At 39.5% G+C, this 21,755-nt stretch overlaps 12 protein-coding genes across 12 annotated transcripts; 8 read left to right on the top strand and 4 right to left on the bottom strand.

Annotated features, from left to right (window-relative positions):
• Positions 1-308: 308 nt before the first annotated feature.
• On the top strand, positions 309-1,412 carry ZYRO0A08448g (GSK family serine/threonine-protein kinase; the record flags this gene model as incomplete). The annotated part of the gene is made up of 1 exon (XM_002494690.1): positions 309-1,412. One exon carries the CDS (start codon positions 309-311, stop codon positions 1,410-1,412), a length of 1,104 nt encoding a protein of 367 aa, XP_002494735.1.
• A 263-nt stretch (positions 1,413-1,675) lies between these two features.
• Positions 1,676-3,430, top strand: THI3 (branched-chain-2-oxoacid decarboxylase THI3; the record flags this gene model as incomplete). The annotated part of the gene is made up of 1 exon (XM_002494689.1): positions 1,676-3,430. The coding sequence occupies one exon, from the start codon at positions 1,676-1,678 to the stop codon at positions 3,428-3,430; it is 1,755 nt and encodes a 584-aa protein (XP_002494734.1).
• Positions 3,431-3,703: 273 nt separating this feature from the next.
• Positions 3,704-5,101, top strand: ZYRO0A08404g (uncharacterized protein; the record flags this gene model as incomplete). Its single annotated transcript, XM_002494688.1, has 1 exon — positions 3,704-5,101. The coding sequence occupies one exon, from the start codon at positions 3,704-3,706 to the stop codon at positions 5,099-5,101; it is 1,398 nt and encodes a 465-aa protein (XP_002494733.1).
• A 345-nt stretch (positions 5,102-5,446) lies between these two features.
• On the top strand, positions 5,447-6,865 carry SIP5 (Sip5p; the record flags this gene model as incomplete). Its single annotated transcript, XM_002494687.1, has 1 exon — positions 5,447-6,865. The coding sequence occupies one exon, from the start codon at positions 5,447-5,449 to the stop codon at positions 6,863-6,865; it is 1,419 nt and encodes a 472-aa protein (XP_002494732.1).
• Positions 6,866-7,493: 628 nt separating this feature from the next.
• Positions 7,494-7,820, top strand: RPP1A (ribosomal protein P1; the record flags this gene model as incomplete). Its single annotated transcript, XM_002494686.1, has 1 exon — positions 7,494-7,820. One exon carries the CDS (start codon positions 7,494-7,496, stop codon positions 7,818-7,820), a length of 327 nt encoding a protein of 108 aa, XP_002494731.1.
• Positions 7,821-8,072: 252 nt separating this feature from the next.
• On the bottom strand, positions 8,073-8,672 carry RPL13B (60S ribosomal protein eL13; the record flags this gene model as incomplete). Its single annotated transcript, XM_002494685.1, has 1 exon — positions 8,073-8,672. One exon carries the CDS (start codon positions 8,670-8,672, stop codon positions 8,073-8,075), a length of 600 nt encoding a protein of 199 aa, XP_002494730.1.
• Positions 8,673-9,445: 773 nt separating this feature from the next.
• Positions 9,446-9,973, top strand: RPS16B (40S ribosomal protein uS9; the record flags this gene model as incomplete). Its single annotated transcript, XM_002494684.1, has 2 exons — positions 9,446-9,469; positions 9,566-9,973. 2 exons carry the CDS (start codon positions 9,446-9,448, stop codon positions 9,971-9,973), a joined length of 432 nt encoding a protein of 143 aa, XP_002494729.1.
• Positions 9,974-10,428: 455 nt separating this feature from the next.
• FDO1 (Fdo1p) lies at positions 10,429-11,511 on the top strand (the record flags this gene model as incomplete). The annotated part of the gene is made up of 1 exon (XM_002494683.1): positions 10,429-11,511. One exon carries the CDS (start codon positions 10,429-10,431, stop codon positions 11,509-11,511), a length of 1,083 nt encoding a protein of 360 aa, XP_002494728.1.
• Positions 11,512-11,680: 169 nt separating this feature from the next.
• On the bottom strand, positions 11,681-13,012 carry SUB2 (ATP-dependent RNA helicase SUB2; the record flags this gene model as incomplete). The annotated part of the gene is made up of 1 exon (XM_002494682.1): positions 11,681-13,012. The coding sequence occupies one exon, from the start codon at positions 13,010-13,012 to the stop codon at positions 11,681-11,683; it is 1,332 nt and encodes a 443-aa protein (XP_002494727.1).
• A 344-nt stretch (positions 13,013-13,356) lies between these two features.
• Positions 13,357-15,153, bottom strand: ZYRO0A08250g (uncharacterized protein; the record flags this gene model as incomplete). Its single annotated transcript, XM_002494681.1, has 1 exon — positions 13,357-15,153. One exon carries the CDS (start codon positions 15,151-15,153, stop codon positions 13,357-13,359), a length of 1,797 nt encoding a protein of 598 aa, XP_002494726.1.
• A 230-nt stretch (positions 15,154-15,383) lies between these two features.
• Positions 15,384-17,006, bottom strand: NDE1 (NADH-ubiquinone reductase (H(+)-translocating) NDE1; the record flags this gene model as incomplete). Its single annotated transcript, XM_002494680.1, has 1 exon — positions 15,384-17,006. One exon carries the CDS (start codon positions 17,004-17,006, stop codon positions 15,384-15,386), a length of 1,623 nt encoding a protein of 540 aa, XP_002494725.1.
• Positions 17,007-19,624: 2,618 nt separating this feature from the next.
• Positions 19,625-20,755, top strand: ZYRO0A08206g (uncharacterized protein; the record flags this gene model as incomplete). Its single annotated transcript, XM_002494679.1, has 1 exon — positions 19,625-20,755. One exon carries the CDS (start codon positions 19,625-19,627, stop codon positions 20,753-20,755), a length of 1,131 nt encoding a protein of 376 aa, XP_002494724.1.
• Between the last annotated feature and the right edge of the window lie 1,000 nt (positions 20,756-21,755).

Genomic DNA, 21,755 nt, shown 5'->3' with positions numbered 1-21,755 from the left:
TCATCTCTCAATTGTCAACTCGAGTACCTCTAACGGGCGCTGTCTCGCTTCTCTTTGTTTTTTTTACTATCATCATCTAATTGTTGGCCTTTGACGGTTTAGTATCACCTTTGTATTTATCCACCCCTCACACTCTAAGGTCATCTCAATATAACTTCACTGGTCAATCGATCTGGATCTGGGAAGAAGAAGAAGAAGAAAAAGCATAGGAAGGATAAGAAGGACTACATTCTTCTCATAACGTTAAGCTAATCCTTCTCAATAAGAAGGGAATCCTTTTACCCGTCCCATCCATTGAAACGTCAATTATGAATTTAGAACTTGTAACGAATACCGAAGTGGTACACAAGCAAGTGTATTGCGGTCATCCTTCAGGTAATAACGGGGAAAATGAACCTGCAGAAATTACATATCCTACTACAGAGGTTGTAGGACATGGTTCATTTGGTGTTGTTTTCACTACTACTATAAAGGAGACAGACGAGGATGTAGCTATAAAGAAAGTTTTACAAGATCGTCGTTTCAAAAATCGAGAATTGGAAATTATGAAGTTGCTTAAGCACCCTAATATAATTGATTTGAAATATTACTTTTATGAAAAGGATTCCCATGGTGAAGTTTATCTTAATCTGATATTGGATTACATGCCTCAGTCATTATATCAGCGACTGAGGCACTTTGTACACATCCCAAGTGCAATGCCAAGATTGGAGATTAAGTGCTACATGTATCAGCTGTTCAAATCATTGAATTATCTGCATAATTTTGCATTAGTTTGTCATAGAGATATTAAACCTCAAAATTTATTAGTGGATCCAAACACATGTGCTCTGAAAATCTGTGATTTTGGGTCTGCAAAACAGTTAAAACCAACGGAACCGAACGTTTCCTACATTTGCTCTCGTTATTATAGAGCACCAGAGTTAATCTTTGGAGCTACTCATTATTCAAATCAGATTGATGTCTGGTCAAGTGGATGTGTTATGGCAGAACTACTTTTAGGTCAACCGATGTTTCCAGGTGAAAGTGGTATCGATCAATTAGTAGAAATTATAAAAATTTTAGGTACACCTTCGCGTCAAGAGATATGTGCTATGAACCCAAATTATATGGAACATAAATTTCCTCAAATTAAACCAATTCCTCTTTCTAGGGTCTTTAAGAAGGAAGATGAGCAAACAGTTCAATTTCTAGCCGACACTCTAAAATATGATCCCATGGAAAGATTTAACGCATTGCAATGTCTATGTTCTTCTTATTTTGATGAATTACGTCACGCTCAAGGTCAATTAAAACAAATTGTAGACTCATTACAACTATTACAATTTGAATATGATACAGAATTGGCCCATCTGACACAGGATCAATTGGAGGCTGTCAGGTTAAAATTGCAACCAACGCAGATACGATGACGAAGTTATTGATTTTTTTTAATACTCCTTTTTATTTTTCTTATTGTAACGAGTAAATAGCACATATTAATACGATATAATGTACTAACTGACTGACCATTGACTTCCCGGCTGATTAATTTATTGTCAGAAGTATTGTTCTTGTGCTAGTAGTCATACGGGAAACCCCGAAATGTGAAAAAAAAATCATAGGTATGGACAAATACATGAGTACTGATACTATAAACTCGTATTATCACGCATGAAATCATAGTGATTGGCTCATGTACGTAGATACAACATCGATGGGGCCAACGATCACAATTGCGGATTATTTTTTCCATCGATTGAAACAGCTTGAAGTATTAACGATCTTTGGATTGCCTGGTGAATTTAACGCACCGCTAATTGATAAATTATATGGAATTGAAGGATTGAGATGGGCAGGTAACACAAATGAATTGAATGCTGCTTATGCTGCCGATGGATACGCTAGACTAAAAGGTCTCGGATGCATCATATCGACCTTCGGTGTCGGTGAACTTAGTGCCATTAATGGAATTGCAGGATCATATGCGGAGCACGTTGGGTTACTACATGTTGTTGGTATGCCACCTACTAGTGCCCAGACGAGGCAACTGCTACTGCATCATACTTTGGGTAATGGTGATTATACAGTGTTTCATAGAATGGCGACAGAGGTGAGTTGTCATTCTGCAGTAATTATCGATACTGAATTATGTGCGCAAGAAGTTGATGAATGCATTAGAAACGCATATATTTTCCAAAGACCAGTATACATGGGGATTCCAGTGAACTTAGTAAGCATGCCAGTAGATTCTGATAGACTTAACGAACCTATTGATCTCAGCGTCCCGCCAAATGATACATCCAAGGAAAACGAGGTGATAGACCAGATCTTAACACATTTCTATAAAGCTACTAATCCCGTCATTGTAGCAGATGCATGTGTTACTAGACATAGAATTGAGGCCGAAACAGAAGAACTGTGTCGAAGAACTAAGTTCCCACTGTTCGTTACCCCGATGGGTAAAGGTTCTGTGGATGAAGGTCTACCACAATTTGGTGGTGTTTATACGGGCTCCATTTCATCGCCTTCCGTTAGAGAAGTAGTTGATTTTGCAGATTGCCTCATCGTTATTGGTTGTATGCTGGCAGATTTCGAAACTACTACGTTCCACTTCAATTACAGGGCCAATGAATTGGTGCTACTTTATCCAACATCAGTTAAATTTAAGCATGCCACATATCCTGATCTTAGCATCAAACCGTTGTTACATTCATTGCTAGCAAACTTGCAAGAAAGGCAATTGAGCTACCAATGGCAACCTAGACCACGAATGGTCATTCCAAAGCTAGAACTACCAACAACACATCCGTTAAGACAAGAATGGGTTTGGAATCAAATATCTCAATGGTTTATGGAAGGTGACGTTATCATCACTGAAACTGGTACTTCAGCCTTTGGTATTAATCAAACTAATTTCCCTCCTCATACTTTGGGTATATCACAAGCACTTTGGGGATCCGTCGGTTATTCATTGGGTGCCTGTTTGGGAGCCGCCATGGCAGTTGATGAGAAGCCGAGAACGCATAGAGTGGTGCTCTTTGTTGGTGATGGTGCATTCCAATTGACCGCTCAAGAACTTTCCACTGTGATCCGTTGGGGGCTTACACCTTATATATTTATCATGAACAATCAAGGTTATTCGGTTGATAGATTTTTGCATTCAAATGCAAGTTACTACGATATTCAACAATGGAATTATTCTACTTTACCATCAGTCTTTGGTGCTAAGGACTACGAATCTCGAAAGATAATTACAGTTGGCGATTTTCAATCGATGGTGAATGATCCAGCTTTTTCCGTTGGTGATAGAATTCGCATTTTAGAGATTATGCTACCACCAATGGATGTACCGCAAGCGCTGAGGGAAAAATGGATTCGGGAAGAAAAGAGAGACCAAGAGAGGCGTGCAAGCGTTGAATCGGTGAAAAGGTTGAAATTGGGCCCATAGATGGTTGCTACTCCTATATTGTTGTAGATTTTCTAACGCTTGTAAAGCGATCGGGTATCCAGCGCCGAAGATCATTGGCAAAGTGTGCGGTAATGTTAATCGCACGTACCTTATCCGACTGAATGAGCAGCCTGGGAAACCACACGAACAAAGAGATAAGACCTATTGGGTAAACCAAAGCGATAGCTAGAGTCGTATAAAAAGGGCAAGGCTTTTGGATAATGGTTTGTGAAAGTATCACTTGTATAGAAACAAACAATCCAACCCATTATAATGACTTCACACGTTTTCCACAGTTCAATTGCCAAACCAAAGGCCATCGCTAAGGATGGTAAAGGTGTTTTTATGACCATTGAAAAAAATGGTAAAGAGCATAAGCAGGTCTTAGATGCTATTACAGGTGCAGCCGTTGGTTCATTAGGCTGGGGTGATCCAGATGTGCACAAGATTATGGCTGACGCAGCGCTACACCACACTTACAGTTTCCCTGGATACATCGTTAATGAAGCTGCAGAAGAATTGGCTAGATTTTACATCGATAAGACTCCTAAAGGTGTCTTTAGATCGTGCCTATGGACTTGCAGTGGTAGTGAATCCAATGAAAATGCCCTTAAGATTGTCAGACAATACCAATTAGAAAGGGGTAGACCAGAAAAACTAAAGATCATATCAAGAGAAGGTGCCTATCATGGATTTACATTGGGTGCTATGTCTATCGGTGATGGCCCTCGTGGTATTCCCTTCAAGGACATCATGATTGATCAAGAGAATGTCTGTCTAAAGATGCCTATGTTCTATCCATATAGAAGAATGAGAGAGGGTGAAACTGTTGAACAGTACGCTCAAAGATTATTGGATTCTCTAGAGAAGATGATCATCGAAAATGATCCAAACACTGTGTCCGTGGTTTGTGTGGAGACTATGTCAGGTAGTTCTATTGGAACTCCAGTTCCACCAAAGAACTATTTGAAGGGTATTCGTGATATCTGTAACAAATACGATTTGATCTTTATGGTAGATGAAGTCATGTGTGGTACTGGTCGTATCAATGACGGTAAACTATGTTGCTGGGAGAATTTCCTTGCTCCAGAAGATGCTCCTGACATTCAAACTGTTGGTAAAACTTTGGGTTCCGGTTATGTCACTATTGCAGGTGTTTTAGTGGGCCCAAAGATTTATGATGCCTTTGAAAAGGGTTCAGGTGTTGTTGTTGGTGCTCAAACTTACCACTCCCATGAGTTCAACTGTAGAGTTGCTCTACAAATTCAGCAAAAGATCTTTGCACAAGGTCTAACTTCCAACGTCTTCAAAATGGGCAATCTCATGGGTGCAAAATTGCAAAAGGCACTCTTATCTGATTCTAGCAACATCGTTGGTGATGTACGTGGATTGGGTGGATTTTGGACTATAGAATTAGTCAAAAATAAATCTACAAAGGAGCCATTTGATCAATCTTTGCACATTGGTTCTCGTTTTGCAGATTTAGCTCTTAACAATGGTGCTAACGTTATGGGTCTTACCGGTGGTAACACTAAGGGTGAGCATTGGGATATCGTCGTTTTAGGACCTGCATTCATCATTAGTGAACAAGAAGTCGAACTACTATGCTCTAAATTGGAACAAACCGTCAAAGATCTCACAAAGACTCTACAAGACGAAGGATTGAGGTGAGTACCATATGGTACACACGGACACACATACCTATATATATACATGTATTGATATGTATTGAAAAAATATTCCAAAGAGTAAATCTATTATGCTAAAGAAATACTAGGAGAACTGACGAAACTTAGTTTACAAAAAAAAAAAAAATGCCGCCGAGAGTTTATTTCTATTACTTCTTCACCTTATTAATATCATTTTCGACGTAGCGCCTTATAATGAGTAAGAAAAGGAAAGGGGGGTTCGAAAAGTTAGGGAGTATAAGAACATCAAATTGTCAACTATATAGTCCAAAGAGCCGTTTAGGATAGGCTAAACCACATATTAATTTGAATCTATTCAAGAAGGGGCATGGGTAATACATTTGCCAAGTTAGATGAAAATGAGAATGCATTCAAGGGGAGGTCTACAAGTGTTGGATCAGGTACCATGAGACCGAATAATATTGCTGAGAGACGAAGAGGAGTGTCTATGGGATTGTCCAACAATGTAAGGTCAAGGGCCAACTCCACAGGATCCCAGTTGATGTATAAGAAAAAATCAACAAGAGAAAGAGATTTAATAAAAGAATCGTTTGCGAAACAGCTAGTGGTGAGGTACGACGAAAGTGTAGATGGTGGATATTTAGCGCCGCATGGGTGTTATACGTTTGAGAAATTGGATTATGATCCTTCCCTTGTAAGATCTTTGATTACTGCTAGAAAATTAGCACCATTTTATATTCCATTACAAGATTTTGATGAATCATGGACAAGAGATGAATTAATTAAAATTGTAGATGGGTTACCTTTGCATGCAGCTGTTAATGAAAACCCTGAAGAATTTGAAGATATTCCTATTGGGAACCTTAAGAGACAAAATTTTGATGAATTGATCGATAAATCACTATCCAAGAAAGAACAACGAAAGCAGAGATCTAAAATTTTTAAGGCAAGGTTACATCGTAAACGAATAATGTGGCAGGAACAGGAAAATGTGGCTTTTTTGGAACAAAAATTAGAGTCTAAACGAGAACCAAATCCTTCAAAACGTAATCTAGCTCTACCTAGTCCTGATCTTAACCATACCATTTACAAAAAGGGTATTGAGTGTCCGATTTGTTTCTTGTACTATCCTGAACCATTAAACTATTCGAGATGTTGTCTTCAACCTATCTGTACGGAATGTTTTGTTCAAATTAAAAGGGGAGATCCGCATTTTCCCCATGAAGAAGTGGATCCTACAAAACCTGTTACTAGTGATGATGAGAAAGATCCCAATCTTTTAATCAGTGAGCCTGCAAGTTGTGCGTATTGCGCAACACCAAACTTCGGTATTACCTACCAACCGCCTACCAACCGTAAGACCGGTATTGGTGGCATGCCACCTGGTTCTTATAAGGCGCCACGTGATGATGAAATTAATGTTAATGATGGCTCTGACTCAGAAGAAGGTCCACGAACACCTTCAAAATCACCAGAAGATCCTGAAGTTGTTACTTCAGATATGATTAGACCTGATTGGAAGGCCAAATTAGATAAAGAAAGACTAAGATTAGCAAGACGTTCAGCAAATGCTACCGCTATTCATGTGAGTAATCAATTGGTTGACCCTGATCATCCTTCAAGGAGGGATTCAAATACAGATTCTGGACCGACTCCAACAACTGCACGTTCACAACGTCTCGTTCCAAATCCAATGGCTGAACTAGAGAACCAAATGGTCGAACAAGCCATTCGGTTAAGTTTAGTTGACGAAGAAGAGAGGAAAAGTTCTCAAAGACATAGATGATCATCATGAGATATGCCAAGAGAACCTTCAAGGAGAAAAGGAAAAAATACGGAAAAAAAAAAAAAAAGAGCAGGAATATACGGTCCCAATACAGAGTGAATTTTTTTACCTTAGAGAACACAAAATACTGTATAAATTACTTAGTTGCATCGTTTCGCTGGTTCGGCGATACGCAAACATTTTTTGTTTTCTTTGCTTACGAATTCCAACACTTTTGTATAGGCTCAAAATAAGAGGGCGTTTATTCCCATGTAAAGGTTAGATCATTGAGTTTCTGCCCTCTGTTCTCTAACCGCTAATGGGGAGGTAAGTGTAGATCAGATAAAGCTCGCCTCGGACTCTCCCCCTCCCTTTAAGTGTCCGAATGGGTCCGGTGTACTCCGGACAAAAACATATGTCCGAGTATACCGGGTCGCTTCGGACTGCTTGTGTCTTCGTATATTATGACCACGCACTCTTTTCACCTTTTTCAAAATTTTTCAAAGAGCGTTCTGATGAAAAAAGAACTACCTGATGTAACTTTACATCTCATCTCAAGACATCACTCTCAGATTCTCAAAAGAATAGTCTGCTTTCCAAAGCTTAAATCGATTATCTTTACTTGAGAGCTGAAACTAATTAATTGACCATGTCTGTTGAAACTGCTTTGTCCTACGCTGCTTTGATCCTTGCCGACTCTGAAGTCGAAATCTCTTCTGACAAGTTGTTGACTTTGACTAGCGCTGCTAACGTCCCAGTTGAAGCTATCTGGGGTGACATCTACAGCAAGGCTTTGGAAGGTCAAGACTTGAAAGAATTGTTGGTCAACTTCAGCGTTGGTCCAGCTGCTGCTGGTGGTGCCGCTGCCGCTGGTGGTGCTGCTGCTGCTGAAGGTGCAGAAGCTGCTGAAGAAAAGAAGGAAGAAGAAGCCAAGGAAGAATCCGATGATGACATGGGTTTCGGTCTGTTTGACTAAGGTGTATAATAATTATTTAGCCTAATTTAATCGAGCAGTATCTTTCATCTAGAAGAAAAATTAACTCGTCGTTGATTGATCGAGTGTTTGATAATATTAATAAATAGAATCAACATGTAATGTTAACACGGCATAATAAATTTGATAAGAACGTCTCAAATGTTAGTCACAACTGGAGCTAGTGCTATTAATGATATAACTTCCCATTATACAATGTACATAAACAGTTTAGGGGACCAGGAGCTAATTAGCTTATTTCTTCTTTTCAGCTTCAGCTTCAGCCTTTTCCTTAGCTCTCTTTTCTCTGATACCCTTGAACTTCTTATCAGATCTAGCCAATCTCAAAGTTCTGAAGGCAGATTTACCATCATCTTCCACAGCTCTAGCTTCCACGTCAGTAGCTGGTTGGACAATTGGGAAGGTAGCAGCAGTAGATAAGACTTGGTTAGCTTCAGGAGCCTTACCGTTTCTTGGGAAAACGATCAACTTAGATTGGTATTCCTTCAATCTTTGGACATTAGCGTCAAAGATTTCTTGGTTTCTGTTAACACGTCTGTGGTCCACAGCAATACCAACGGTTCTAGCGTAAGTTGGAGTCAAACCTGCGGCTTTAACTTCTTGGAAGGTGAAACCTCTACCAGCTCTAACCTTTCTGTTGTATTTGACAGTTGGAGCTCTAACCACAGGTCTCAATAGATCCAAAGGTCTTGGAGCAATTTGGGCAGCCTTGGCAATTCTGGTATCACGTCTAGAAGCCTTCTTACCAGCTTGATCGAAGTGCACCTTGACACGTTCTTGCCAGTGCTTTCTGAAATGAGGGTTCAAAATTGGTTGGTTGTGGTGGACAGCCATTTTTGCTTGATTCCTGCTCTACTACCTTGGAATAATTGTGATAATACGATTGAATATCGCTAATGTGTACGGACTATTTTGTCAAACTGCGTCGTCAGTCGCCGAAGCGTTCCGCTACACTGAGCTGGGACTTTCCTGCTAGTTGCCAATCTGGAGGAGCGGCTCGCAGGCGGGGGCGCTAGGTGGAATGCTAGGAGGAGCTAGGCAGAGCGAATTGGAATGCTAGAGGGAGTGCTGGGCGGGCGTCTAGCGAGTACTAGGCAGGATTTCCTGTCTAGAGAGGGTTTTTTTCTGCGTCGTACAGGACGCGTACCAAGCGAAGTTATCCACGCAGAAACTTTTTTTAAAAAACTTATATGGTGTACAGGTGTATAATTTGAGACAGTCACTTGTTTAAGAGTGACTGCTAGAAATCTTACATCCTTACATCCTAACTAACTTTTTCTTCAAAGGCTTTTTGCGTCGGATACGGAACGCTCGCTCTGATGACATTCCTCCCTAGCGTAGAGGGCACGTCCTGCTACGGTACGCTCATTCCCCTCCGCCTAACTCTTGGCTTCCTCCCACCAGGTTCCCCTCCAACGCTTCCTCTCCCTCCCACCTGTCCCTAGCATCGTCCCTTCTACTCGCACTCGCACTCTCACGAGACCTCGGACCTCTCACCCTTCCCTTACCGACGCAGTCTCTGACGCAACATTTTCAAAAGTATACCATACTGAAATTTCAACAGATATCATCAATAATACCGACAATAATAAAGAAAATTAAGCAAGATGTCTGCTGTGCCCAGTGTGCAAGTATGTTATGAGTGAAACCGAGTGAACTTGTGTCACTGTTCCCCTGTAATCTGTTTTTTGAATGAATTACTAACGTTTAATTCCCCGTTTTAACAGACCTTTGGTAAGAAGAAATCTGCTACTGCCGTCGCCCATGTTAAGGCCGGTAAAGGTTTGATCAAGGTCAACGGTTCTCCAATTACTTTGGTTGAACCTGAGATTTTGAGATTCAAAGTTTACGAACCATTGTTGTTGGTAGGCTTGGACAAATTCGCCAACGTTGACATCAGAGTTAGAATCTCCGGTGGTGGTCACGTCTCTCAAGTTTACGCTATCAGACAAGCAATTGCAAAGGGTCTTGTTGCTTACCACCAAAAATACGTTGATGAACAATCTAAGAACGAATTGAAGAAGGCTTTCACCTCTTACGACAGAACTTTGTTGATTGCCGACTCCAGAAGACCAGAGCCCAAGAAATTCGGTGGTAAAGGTGCTCGTTCCAGATTCCAAAAATCCTACCGTTAAAAAGATATATGCATGTGGTGGTGGTTTCGTTTCTCAACTTTACTGTACTACATTACAACTACTGTATAATTTAATACTAGGGTACTAAGTAACGCTTGCTTAGCCAGACAATATTTTTTTCGTATTATCGTGCTCATCAGTTATATTATTATTATACCTTACTATGCAATTTATAAACTCATCGCGACAGTTTACGCGTCAGGATGGCTTCTTACGTGGAACGCGAAACATAATGGACTCAACACCATATAGTTGAAGATCTGGGTAAATCCTTCAAAAGATTCACGATTCCTCGAGGTTTGGAGTCCTTGAGGGTCGTTATAGTGTTTAATACGCGTGTAGGACCATTTCAAGGATTTACAACACTAGTTCCAAGGTACTGATAAAAAATCTAAGAGCTTCCACTTGTATTGTTTATTGTTTATTGTTATTGTTATTGTTTATTGAGACATTCGATGGTGGATACTTCAACGACTACAAATGATAATACTAGAGACATTTCAACGTCTTCACAAACTTCATTTCATTGGGAAAACGAAAACGAGAATGGCGTCAGTAATGAAGAGCTACAAATGGCTATAGCTAGTGGGATGAAATTAATGCGGGTATTTGAACAACAAGATAGTGAAAATGAGACGAGTAGTAGTAATTTACAGGACCAAGAAAATTCAAAACAAGTATTAAATGGAATCCTAGATGCCAAATATGATAAATTTATTCCACCCAGAGATATTAACGCTGTTGTAAGTTCATTAATTCACGTTTTAAATCAAAGCGTTAGACAAAATCAACAGTTAAAATTGAAGAATATGATTCTTAAATCTAATAGTGGTGATGTTCAATCGAGATATGAAGTGGAAGAAAATTTAAAGAAGCAGCAATTTGAAAGGAAGAAATGTCAATTGTTTTTAGAGAGGGAACATTTAATTAAAAGAATACAGACTAAAGATGGTAAGGTGGCTAAATATAAAAATAAAATTATTGAAAAGAACAGAGAGATTAATAGACTGATGAGAATTTTAAATGAACATTCCATTTCGGATACTCCAAAAATTAATGATGATAATAGTAATAATAATAACAAGAATAATAATAATAGTAAGAATCAAAATAGTAATAATAGCGCACCTAATAGGGTTTTGAAGCCAAGCTCTGCATCAAATACACCGACGGCGGTATCATCAACGTCGAACAAGGAAAAGGCATCAGATATGTTAAGAACTTTAGGCATGTTAGCGTCACAAGTATTAAATGATGAAGTTGATGAAGATTCCGCAAATCAAACAACTATACAGGCGAATAATAGTGGCTTGAAGGGGCCTGCGGATTGCAATACGACCGAACCTGAAATATTACATAGTCCAAATGTCAGTGTGGCGATTCCCAATTCAGAATCTATAAATGGTCAATCCGGTGAACCAAGATCTACATCGACGGGGAATGGTAATCACAGTAACTTTCTAAAGCAATTACCGATCCAAATGCCAAAAATGAAACGGTTTAGTACCGTAGATGGTACTGTTAAAGATATTGAATAGATCTACGAGCGAACACGCAATCTTCATATTTTGTCCTTTTTGTTTCATTTTATAAGCGGGTATACATTTGTAACTTTTATTATCCTTTGATCCTTCAATTCATCATTTTTTGTTTCGGGAATTCTCAGTTAATTTTTCTTTTATTCTTGGTACTTAGATATTACAAACCTTAATTGTTCAAATAAGTAGATGGATCGATACCTTCCTCTGGGAATTCAGCGATCTTAACGTCAAAACGTTCTTGAATTTTGTTTAAAACTTCTTCGTCTTCATTGGAAGAGATAAATGAGATGGCCAAACCCTTAGTACCAAATCTACCAGCTCTACCAACACGATGCAGATATTGATCTGCTTCAGTTGTCAAATCGTAATTTAGAGCTAAGTTGATACGTTCAATATCAATACCTCTACCGAAAACATCTGTAGAGACACAGATTCTTTTTTCAAAATCTTTAAATGCCTTGTAACGAGCAATACGTTCCTCCTGTTTCATGTGACCATGAACTGTAATTGCTGGGAAATTGGAAGCATTTAACAATTTAGTCAATTCATTAGCCCTTGCAGTCGATCTAACGAAAATTATCACTTGGTTAAATTCTAAATCATCCAACAATTGTGCTAATTTACGGTTCTTCTCCTTTTCATCCAATTTAATATAGTATTGCTGTAAACCATGTAATGTCAATTTGGCTTCATCATCAACAAAGATTTCTAATGGATTTTGCAAAAACCTTCTACAGATAGGTCTAATTTCTTGTGAAAGAGTTGCTGAAAACATCATCACTTGTTTATCTCTTGGTGTTGCCCTAAAGATTTCTTGCACATCTCTTCTCATATCCAATTCTTCCAAAACTTTATCACATTCATCAATGACAAAGTTTTTGACATGTGAAAGGTCAATTAACTTGTCTCTAACTAAAGCCTTGAGACGACCTGGTGTTGCCACTACGATATGAGGTGCTGTTTCCTTGTTTTTCAACAAATCTGCATCCTTGGAAATTGGAGTACCACCGTAAAACACTGCAGTCTTCACATCTGGCATATATTTGGAAAATCTCAAATATTCGTTTCTGATTTGGTATGCCAATTCTCTAGCATTACAAATAACCACAACGGCGACTTCACCAGGAACGGGATCCAATTGTTGTAAAGTGGACAAAACGAAAACAGCTGTTTTACCAAGACCAGATTTAGCTTGGCATAAAACATCTGTACCATGGATAGATTGTGGGATAGTATGTTGTTGAACTTCGGAAGGATGTTCAAACCCACAATCGATAATGGCTCTTGAAAGTTCAGGCTTCAAAAGAAAATCTTTAAACCCGGTGGAATGAATCCCCACATATGACCCTTTCTTGTCCGCATCGCCATTGGTACCTTCTGCACCATTGGTACCCTCACCACCGGCTGCATCGGCTCCGCCTTCAGCCTTGTTGGCAACTTGAATCTCTTGTTCGTTATCAGAGTATTCCAATAAATCTTCTTCCCCTTCGTGAGACATGGTATTAAAAATTCAATAAAAGGACAATTGGTTCGCCAATAGGATAAATGTAAATTGATAATTGAATCAAATAAGGATGGGAATAGGCCTTAATATATCTCTTGGGAATGACCTCGACGCGTTTCTAGGAGAACCTTTTAAATATATACCCTTGCTCCGCACGGTCAACAACACGAAGTTCTCTTAAGATTAGATGAAGTCAAATTTTTTTTCTCTACACGTACTCGAAAAACATAACTTTATACGTCCAATGGCGGGTAACCATGATTACGACATTTTAGTCATAGTAATAGAAATGCTGTGGTATTATGATATTCTTAATTTCCGGGATGTAATATTCTTCATTATTGCGGTAAGATTCCTCTGATTTTGTTAAAAATTTGTTGTATTACTGCTTTCGAACTTGATCCGTCGGGTAGTTCTCTGTAGATCTGTGATTCGTTATGTTCGATAAGACCTAATACTTCTTGTAATTGTGATAGTGTTGAATCCTCGAAAATATTACCGGATGTAGAATTTTCTGCTTGGTGATGGTCTGTTGTTGGTGCTGTTGTCGTTGTTGTTGATGCCGTTGCCGCCGTTTGAGGGGGTGGTGGTGGTGATTGTGGAAGTGCAGATGAAAAGAGATCATTAACTAAAACTCCGTTATGGTTTAAACTTGTAGGTAGCACTTCCGTGTGTGATTGTAGGAGCCGCCTCAAAGAATGCATAAACGGATCCAAGTCTAATTCCATACGACCTAAATCGAGTTCCATAGACGGTAATTGAGTTGCCGTTATCGAAGCACTCTGAGCGAGTTCTTCTACCACAGGTTGCAATTCTGTAATGACTAGCCTTTGTAAGACTTGTTGATTCCAAGGTAATGCTAGAAATTTGCCCAAAACTACCATTGATCGACATGTGATTGGATCCCAGTTGTAACGATCTTCAAAACCTTCAAAGATTACTAGTGGAACGTCATCTTGATTTGAACCTTGAGAACAACATTCTGTATAAATTCGTTGAAATACATCATTTAATTTTTTGTGTTTAAATTCTTTTTGTAATTTCTCTTGACTGTTAATCCTATTGTGATCTACATTGCTGTGATCTTTTTCCAACTTGTCACCTCTACCACCTGATTCACTAACACTACTACTGCTTGCACTACTGTGATCTTCTACATCCTCATCGACATCGCGAAAATGGTTCTCATCATTTTTTAAATCTCTTAATTGTAGATAAACTTTACCAAAATAATCTGGGAATACTATTACTCTGGGCGGGCAAAGTAAACTGATAGATGCATCTTCTGGCATTATTTTAAAACATGTAAAGATGCTGGACATTGAAGCTTGATGGAAACAAGCTCTCGTAATGTAGTAAAAAGGTTGTGAGGGCGGTATCTGTCTAATCCGTTCTTGTAGTAATGGAACAAAGCATTTCCATAGATTTTCAAAGTTTGACCTAGAAGATTTAGAATTGAACATTCTTACGTTGTAGTGGCTTGAAGTTGTACCATAAATAATGGCGTCATCATGTCTCCTGTTAAAATTATGGACCCATTTCTTACCCAATGAGATCCCATCCACTAACGATACTATGAAATCTCTAATGTGGGTCAGATTTAAAGTGTTACCTAGGGCATGGCACAAATGGTGTAGTTGATCTAATAGCGCCACCTCTTTTTCTGGTGATAATTTCATCTGTTGACTATGAGCCCTTGAAGAAACCGAATAGGCGGGACCCATGTAGATACGTCCATCACTCACTTGAGGATCTACAGATTTGTTCTTTAACCTGTCATAAAGTGTTGATTTTGGCACTTGAAAGAACATCGCTATTTGTCTAATAGAATGTTTCTTGATATTCTTATCAGCTGCAAATGCTTGCCTTTCACCTCTCATGAACTCTAAGGCCTGCTTAATACGATCTTCCTTATTAGTAGGTAGTGGTTCATTAAAGTTTTCACCCCATGTATCCTGTACAGACGCTACTGCAGCTGCAGCTGCACTCAAAGATTGGTCAGTAACAGTAGTTACCAACGGCCTTTTATCAGAATTTTGATTTGGGTCGTCATTTCTTTCAGGCTGTCGATGCGTATCAAATGGTGAATCTATCGGTAGCTTAAGAACTCGATCAGCTGTTGTGGTATCCATCATCCCCTTGAGCTCTTTAATTTGATTATTCGCTGCCCTAGAAGTTCAGTACTAAGTTTTTAAACTTTATGTTTCCTACGCGAGCGAAGTATAAGGATGAGATAATGATAATAGTAGTAGTAGTATTATTATTACAAAGATTAAAATACAAACTATACACAGAATTAAACATAAGAGACGTAAATAATATTAGCATTGTATGTTGGAGTAACTCATCGTTATCGTTTAGCCGATTAAACGCTAGAGTCTCTACCTAAGAAGTACACTTTGCACCAATCCATGGCAACCAAGACTCTGTTGCGGAAAGAAAGACACATGGCGAGATAAGCGCTCTTCCAGAACAAAAATGTGAAAGAGCCGGCCAATTTGTATTGGGATTGACCGAAGGAAACATCAGCAATAGCTTTCTCCTTACCGATGTATGCTAGAGCACCCATGTGGTTGTATTTGAAGTGTTCAAAATCACCTTGTAATTTGTCTAGACGAGATTCTAACATCTGTTTGTCTTCTTCAGCAGCTTGTGCGATTTGCCATTTTAGCTGGTCTACTCCGTGGATTTTCTTGAGGGCCTTTGCCAAGTATTCACCTTCTTGATGAGCCACCTGAGCTGTTGGGAAAAGACCTGGGTAGAAAGTGCAATCACCAATGGCAAAAATAGAATCCTCGGCACCCAATAACTGTAATTTCTCATTGATTAATAAACCACGTCTTGAGTCCTGCGGTTCTAATTTGTTCATCAGGTTCTTGGTCACATCGCGAGGAGCATTACCAGTAGCCCAAACTAAGACACCGTAAGGGACTTCAATCATCTCATCTCCACATTTAGCTCTGATGTGAGTCTTATCAACACTTTTAACCATTGTATTCAACCATAAATCGATCTTTTCTTGCTTAAACAAGTCCTGAGCGTATTCCACCAATGATCTATCAAACATGTTTAAAATGTTAGGTAGAGCTTCCGCCAAAGTGACTTTAATTTCCTTAGACAAACCGGGCATCCATTTTTTTAAATCTTGATCCACATAATCTTTCAATTCAGCTGCAAGTTCCACACCAGTGGGACCACCACCAACAACGACAAAAGTCAAAAGTCTTTGACGTTCAGGATCAGATGGTGATAAAGTAGCAGCTTTCTCGATGGCAGTCATAATTTTAACACGAATCTCTTGAGCGTCAGAGATTTCCTTTAAGAAAGATGCATTCTCATAAACACCTGGAGTATTGAAAGTAGTTGGTTGTGCACCAACACCGTAAACCAAATAATCATATTTCAAATCCAAAGTGTACTCTTGATCCTTGTTCACAGACTGGATCTTAACGGTTTTGTCCTGTGGGTCCACATCTAACGCTTCTGCTTCATAGTAATGAACTTCACCAGGCGCGCGTCTAGCAATACTTCTAATTGGTTCCACAATAGACTTTAATTCCACAGTCCCAACAGGGGTAGAAGGCAACAAAGGTGTAAATAAGAAGTAGTTACGAGGAGATACTAAAACCACATTGTAAAGAGAAGTATCCAGGTTTTTCAAAAGGGAGGCTGAACCCCAACCGGAACCTAGAATGACAATAGTCTTACGTGGGGAACCATCGGCAAAAGTAGCAGATTGTGCTACTTGTGGTAAAGGGTTAGATTCCCTGTAAAGCTCATAGGAAACGTATGCAGTACCTGCTAATGCACTGTAAAGGGCTGCGTGTAGTGCTAATTTACCACCTCTACGAAGAAGTGATGGTTTAGCACCCGCGGCGGCAGCGGCTTCAGCCGTCTTGCCGCTAGCGAAACATCTAGATTGTACAGTAGTCTTTAAGCTAGGACTTCTTCTAGCGAAGCCCGCCAACGATCTAAACATCTTATTCATCGTATCTCATCCCATAACTAAAACAGCATCTCATCGCTACTCTCATCGACCTTTCACCCAGAGGATGTCCTCTTTATATCATGGTTATGACCCGCACGGCTACAATTTGAGAGCAAGCAGCGGAGAGGGGGAATGGAAAACAGGAGGAACCAAAAAAAGAAACGATGGACGAGGAATAAGAAAAGAAAAAAGAAAAGCGGGCCGATTCGGCAACCAATATATAGACTGGGTTGATGAGTCATGCATACGGATATATTTAAATATAATGGGAGGAGCTCACGTAGGAATTGCGCGGGGCTTGTGGGATATTCGGAGTTGAGTAATTTCGATGTATTCGGAATTAAGGACACTGGTGTTTGGTTTCGAGAAAGGAAAGAGTCCGTAGTGGTGTTCAGATTTAAGTTGTAGGAAATAGCCGCCGAGAAATTAAAAGCGGGGTTGTTGGAAGGAGATGATGGTGTTGGGATGTTGCAAAACCAAGCGAGTTCAGATAGCCGACGAGTGCGGGGAAAGTAGGGATGTTCGATGGCGCAGAGACTTATAAAAGGGAACGAAACCGGGTGAATGAGTCTATCCTTCAACTGGTTACTTAGAAAGGCAAGTGAAATGTCAACTGCATGTATGAAATACCGGTGTGGGTCATAGGAGTAGTAGATAGTGTTAGACGGATAACGCTGAAATTGTACTTGCTTGGTCGGCGGTATAACTATGAAAGAGGTGGTATAGCCGCCAGCTTCCGGTAAAAATGCTAGAGGGTCAGCTACCACTAATAACAGCAAGATATGTGTGCTGTTCTCCCTGCAGAGAATGGTATTTCAAATACGGGTGTGCTTGTTGGTAGTAACAACGGGAACTCCGAATACCGATAAACGGAATGTGCTAATTTTCTGCAATGTTATTCAAAATTTGGGAGCCTTTTAGACAAGAATTCGTGTGTGTTAGGTCATGGCTTACTCAATCTAGCCACGGTCTAAGGGTTGACATTTTACAAATGCACTTATGTGTGAGCTCACGAGGTGGTATTCGAAGTTCTGTTGTATTATATTTGAAGTAAATGTGCCGATATCGGATTTTACTGTCTTAATTAAGTTTGAACATTTTAACCGATATTGCCTTTGTGCGTTTCGGTGCAATAGCTGCGGAGTTTTCGCTTAGTGACCTTCCGGTACAAAATAGGTTTGCCTAACTGGGTCATACTGTCGTGTTGGTGAGATCATCGATTGCACCCGTTCAACTAGTGTGTTACTAAGTGGATCTTCGAGCGTTGAGTACAGCATCGCACTAGGTGTGCCAGCGGGACTTGAGAACCATGACTTTTGTTTTTCTTTTTTTTGTTTTTTCGGCTCAGAGAAAATAAAGCGAGGAATATAGCAGTGAGAAACTTGAGAGCTAGCATGAGGGGAAATGAGCCGTGGAGCTACTAGAACGTTCGTAGATGAGGAACCCAAAGGTGAAAAGCGGTAGAGATCATTGATGACTTTTTTTTTTCTTTTTTTGCTAGTTTTTGCCAAACATTTGTGTTGGGTTCAGAAGGAACCATGGGAAGGCTTTAGAATCTAAGGCTAATTGGGTATAATAAAATAACATATCCGCGGGCTTGTAACTTCAACCGTCGAGGATTTGGTCAATCGCGTTCACACTAGTCTTAACTTCTCGATATTCTTTGACTGCACGCCTTAGTTGTATTTCACAAGGTTATTTTTCAGAGAGGAATTAGTGAAATCTTGTAATCAAGGAAAAAGATGTTTTTAGTGGACGATACCTCCCCATTGAATTGACTACGTCCCATTTTCTCCTGCTCTCGCATATTTGGTAGTTTGGTTGATCTCTATCGAGATTCCAAGACGGCTGTATGAGGGGGATGTATTTTCAGACGTGTTTACATCCAAGGACTTCTCTCTCATCAGCTGTTAGTGCTTCTTGGGTTGCTTCTTGCTCTTGTTTTCATTCACTTGTATCAACGTTACGAATTCAGATTCAGAGAACTGTCGATCTGTTGAGGGACGATTCTAGAGTGCTAGTATCTCACAACTTGTTCTGGTTAGGTAACAATGAGATGAGTCGTTAAGATATTAAGGTATTACTGAAATATGTCGTGTCTTTGATGTCTTCGAACTGAATCCATAGACCCACCTCCCTTCTGTTCTGTAGTATACCATCTACAAATATCTACTGTTGCTTGATTCCACATTTTTAGTCCTGGTAAAGTCTAATGATCAATTATCTGCCTAAAGAAAAAACTTGGAAACTCCATGCATTAGCATTCCTATTTTCTGACTTGCATACTCGACTTTTCACAGGCAATGCTCGATACTCGAATATATCTCTGACGCTTCGTTCCCAGTTGGTATTAAACGTCGGAGTGTCCCCATTAGGAAAGCGGCGACAGCGGATCGCTCAGATGAAATTACATACCTAAAAGAACTAACCGCCTTCCGGCATATATGTCCCTAACACTGGTATAGTAGCTAATATCTAGCGACGCATATTCCAAATTATTTGGTATATAAACTCCTGCCAGAACTGCGTTGAGAACTCTATTGGCTTGTGTCTCATCACAGCAGTCAATCACAACAGACAAAACAACAATTAAGATAAAAACAAAACAACAATTAAAAATGGCTAACGGTACAGTTTTATTAGTTCTTTATGAAGGTGGTAAACACGCAGTAGAGCAAGAGAGGCTATTGGGTGCTATTGAAAATGAACTGGGCATCAGAAAATTCATTGAATCCAATGGTTACCAATTATTGACCACCATTGATAAGGATCCTGAACCAACTTCAGCAGTAGACAGACATTTGGCAGATGCAGAGATTGTTATTACTACACCATTTTATCCTGCATACATTACTGAATCCAGAATTGCTCAGGCCCCCAATTTGAAATTGGCAATTACCGCTGGTGTAGGTTCCGATCATGTTGATTTGGACGCCGCTAATGAAAGGAAAATCACTGTAGCTGAAGTAACTGGTTCTAATGTGGTTTCAGTTGCTGAACACGTTTTGACCACCATTTTGGTTCTAATTAGAAACTACAACGGTGGTCATGATCAAGCTGTTACTGGAGAATGGGATATTGCTGGTGTAGCCAAGAATGAATATGATTTAGAGGATAAAGTTATTTCCACTGTCGGTGCAGGTAGAATTGGTTACAGAGTTTTGGAAAGACTCGTTGCATTTAATCCCAAGAAATTGTTGTACTACGACTACCAAGATTTACCAGTTGATGCTATTAAGAGATTGAACGATGTGAGTCAATTGCTTAACGGTAGAGGTGATATTGTGCAAAGAGTTGAAAAATTGGAAGATATGGTTTCTCAATCTGATGTTGTTACCATCAATGCGCCATTACACGAAGGTACCAAGGGTCTTTTCAACAAGGAATTGATCTCGTACATGAAAGACGGTGCTTACCTGGTAAATACCGCCAGAGGTGCCATCTGTGTGGCACAGGATGTCGCTGATGCTGTTAAATCTGGTAAATTAGCTGGTTATGGTGGTGATGTCTGGGATGTACAACCAGCACCAAAGAACCATCCATGGAGATCAATGAATAACAAGGATCAAGTTGGCAACGCTATGACTGTCCATATTAGCGGTACCTCATTGGATGCTCAACAAAGATACGCTGAAGGTGTGAAAAACATTCTAGAGAGCTACTTCACCAAGAAATTCGACTACCGCCCTCAGGATGTCATTGTAAAGGATGGTAAATACGCTACTAGAGCCTATGGTCAAAAGAAATGAATTTTTTTTGAAAACTTATAGCAGCTAATCCAAGCACTGATTTTATATGAGTTACTGTATATATATATATATCGCCCTTTTGGAATATGAATAGCCGCCGAAATTAATATCACATGAGTTTCGAAAATCCCCCATATACTTGAACGATATCACAATCTAATAGCTTTAAAGAATTGAGAGGCAGATTTATAGACTATAAAAGCGTAATGAGTTCAATTGCTAGATAAATCTACATTTTCTATCATTTTATTGTTTTGTTCTCTTGAAGAAGTTTTCAGTTGGCTCCTCATACTTGCGGTGCAAAGGACCTCAACAACTATATTTTATTAAACAATTTCTTTGAATTATTCCGGTTCAAATCATATAAACAGCTAAATTATCTAATTGATAGCGGTTAAGCCAGGAACACCAATATCCATTCCTTCATATTCTTTCTTACTATCCAACATTTTTCAATGCTTCACGACAGAGCGATTACATAGTCCAATAATAAATTTAAGCGCTATAAATCAATAACTTTAGACAGAATATATTGCAATTCTAGAGAGCTATGATCTCCTATTGGCGGCTAATCTTGCGATACCATACCTCTTGCATTAAACGATTGCACACATATTACCCGCACATAATTTTCTCTTGTTGCCACCCAGTCATCTTACTACGAATGTCCAATACGATTTACACTCTCGAACTTAACCAAACACTACATAAGGTGTGCAGAGTACAGTACCAGACAACTTCCAGGGATCATTAGGTTAAAATGGCCAGAGGCAACCAAAGAGAATTAGCACGTCAGAAAAACTTGAAGAAACAACAAGAAGCCGCTAAGGGTTCGAAGAAAGGTGGTGATCCTAAGAAGCGTATGGAAAGTGATGCTGATATCTTGAGACAGAAGCAAGCAGCTGCAGACGCTCGTAAGGAGGCTGAACGTTTAGCTCAAATGAAAAATCAACGTAAATAGAAATTGTTTTTTAGGTGAAATTGTAGTTATTGATCTTTT

The sequence above is a fragment of the Zygosaccharomyces rouxii genome (genome assembly GCF_000026365.1).
Source record: "Zygosaccharomyces rouxii strain CBS732 chromosome A complete sequence".
Lineage (NCBI taxonomy): Eukaryota > Fungi > Ascomycota > Saccharomycetes > Saccharomycetales > Saccharomycetaceae > Zygosaccharomyces > Zygosaccharomyces rouxii.
This window is presented reverse-complemented; position numbering and strand designations above follow the sequence as displayed.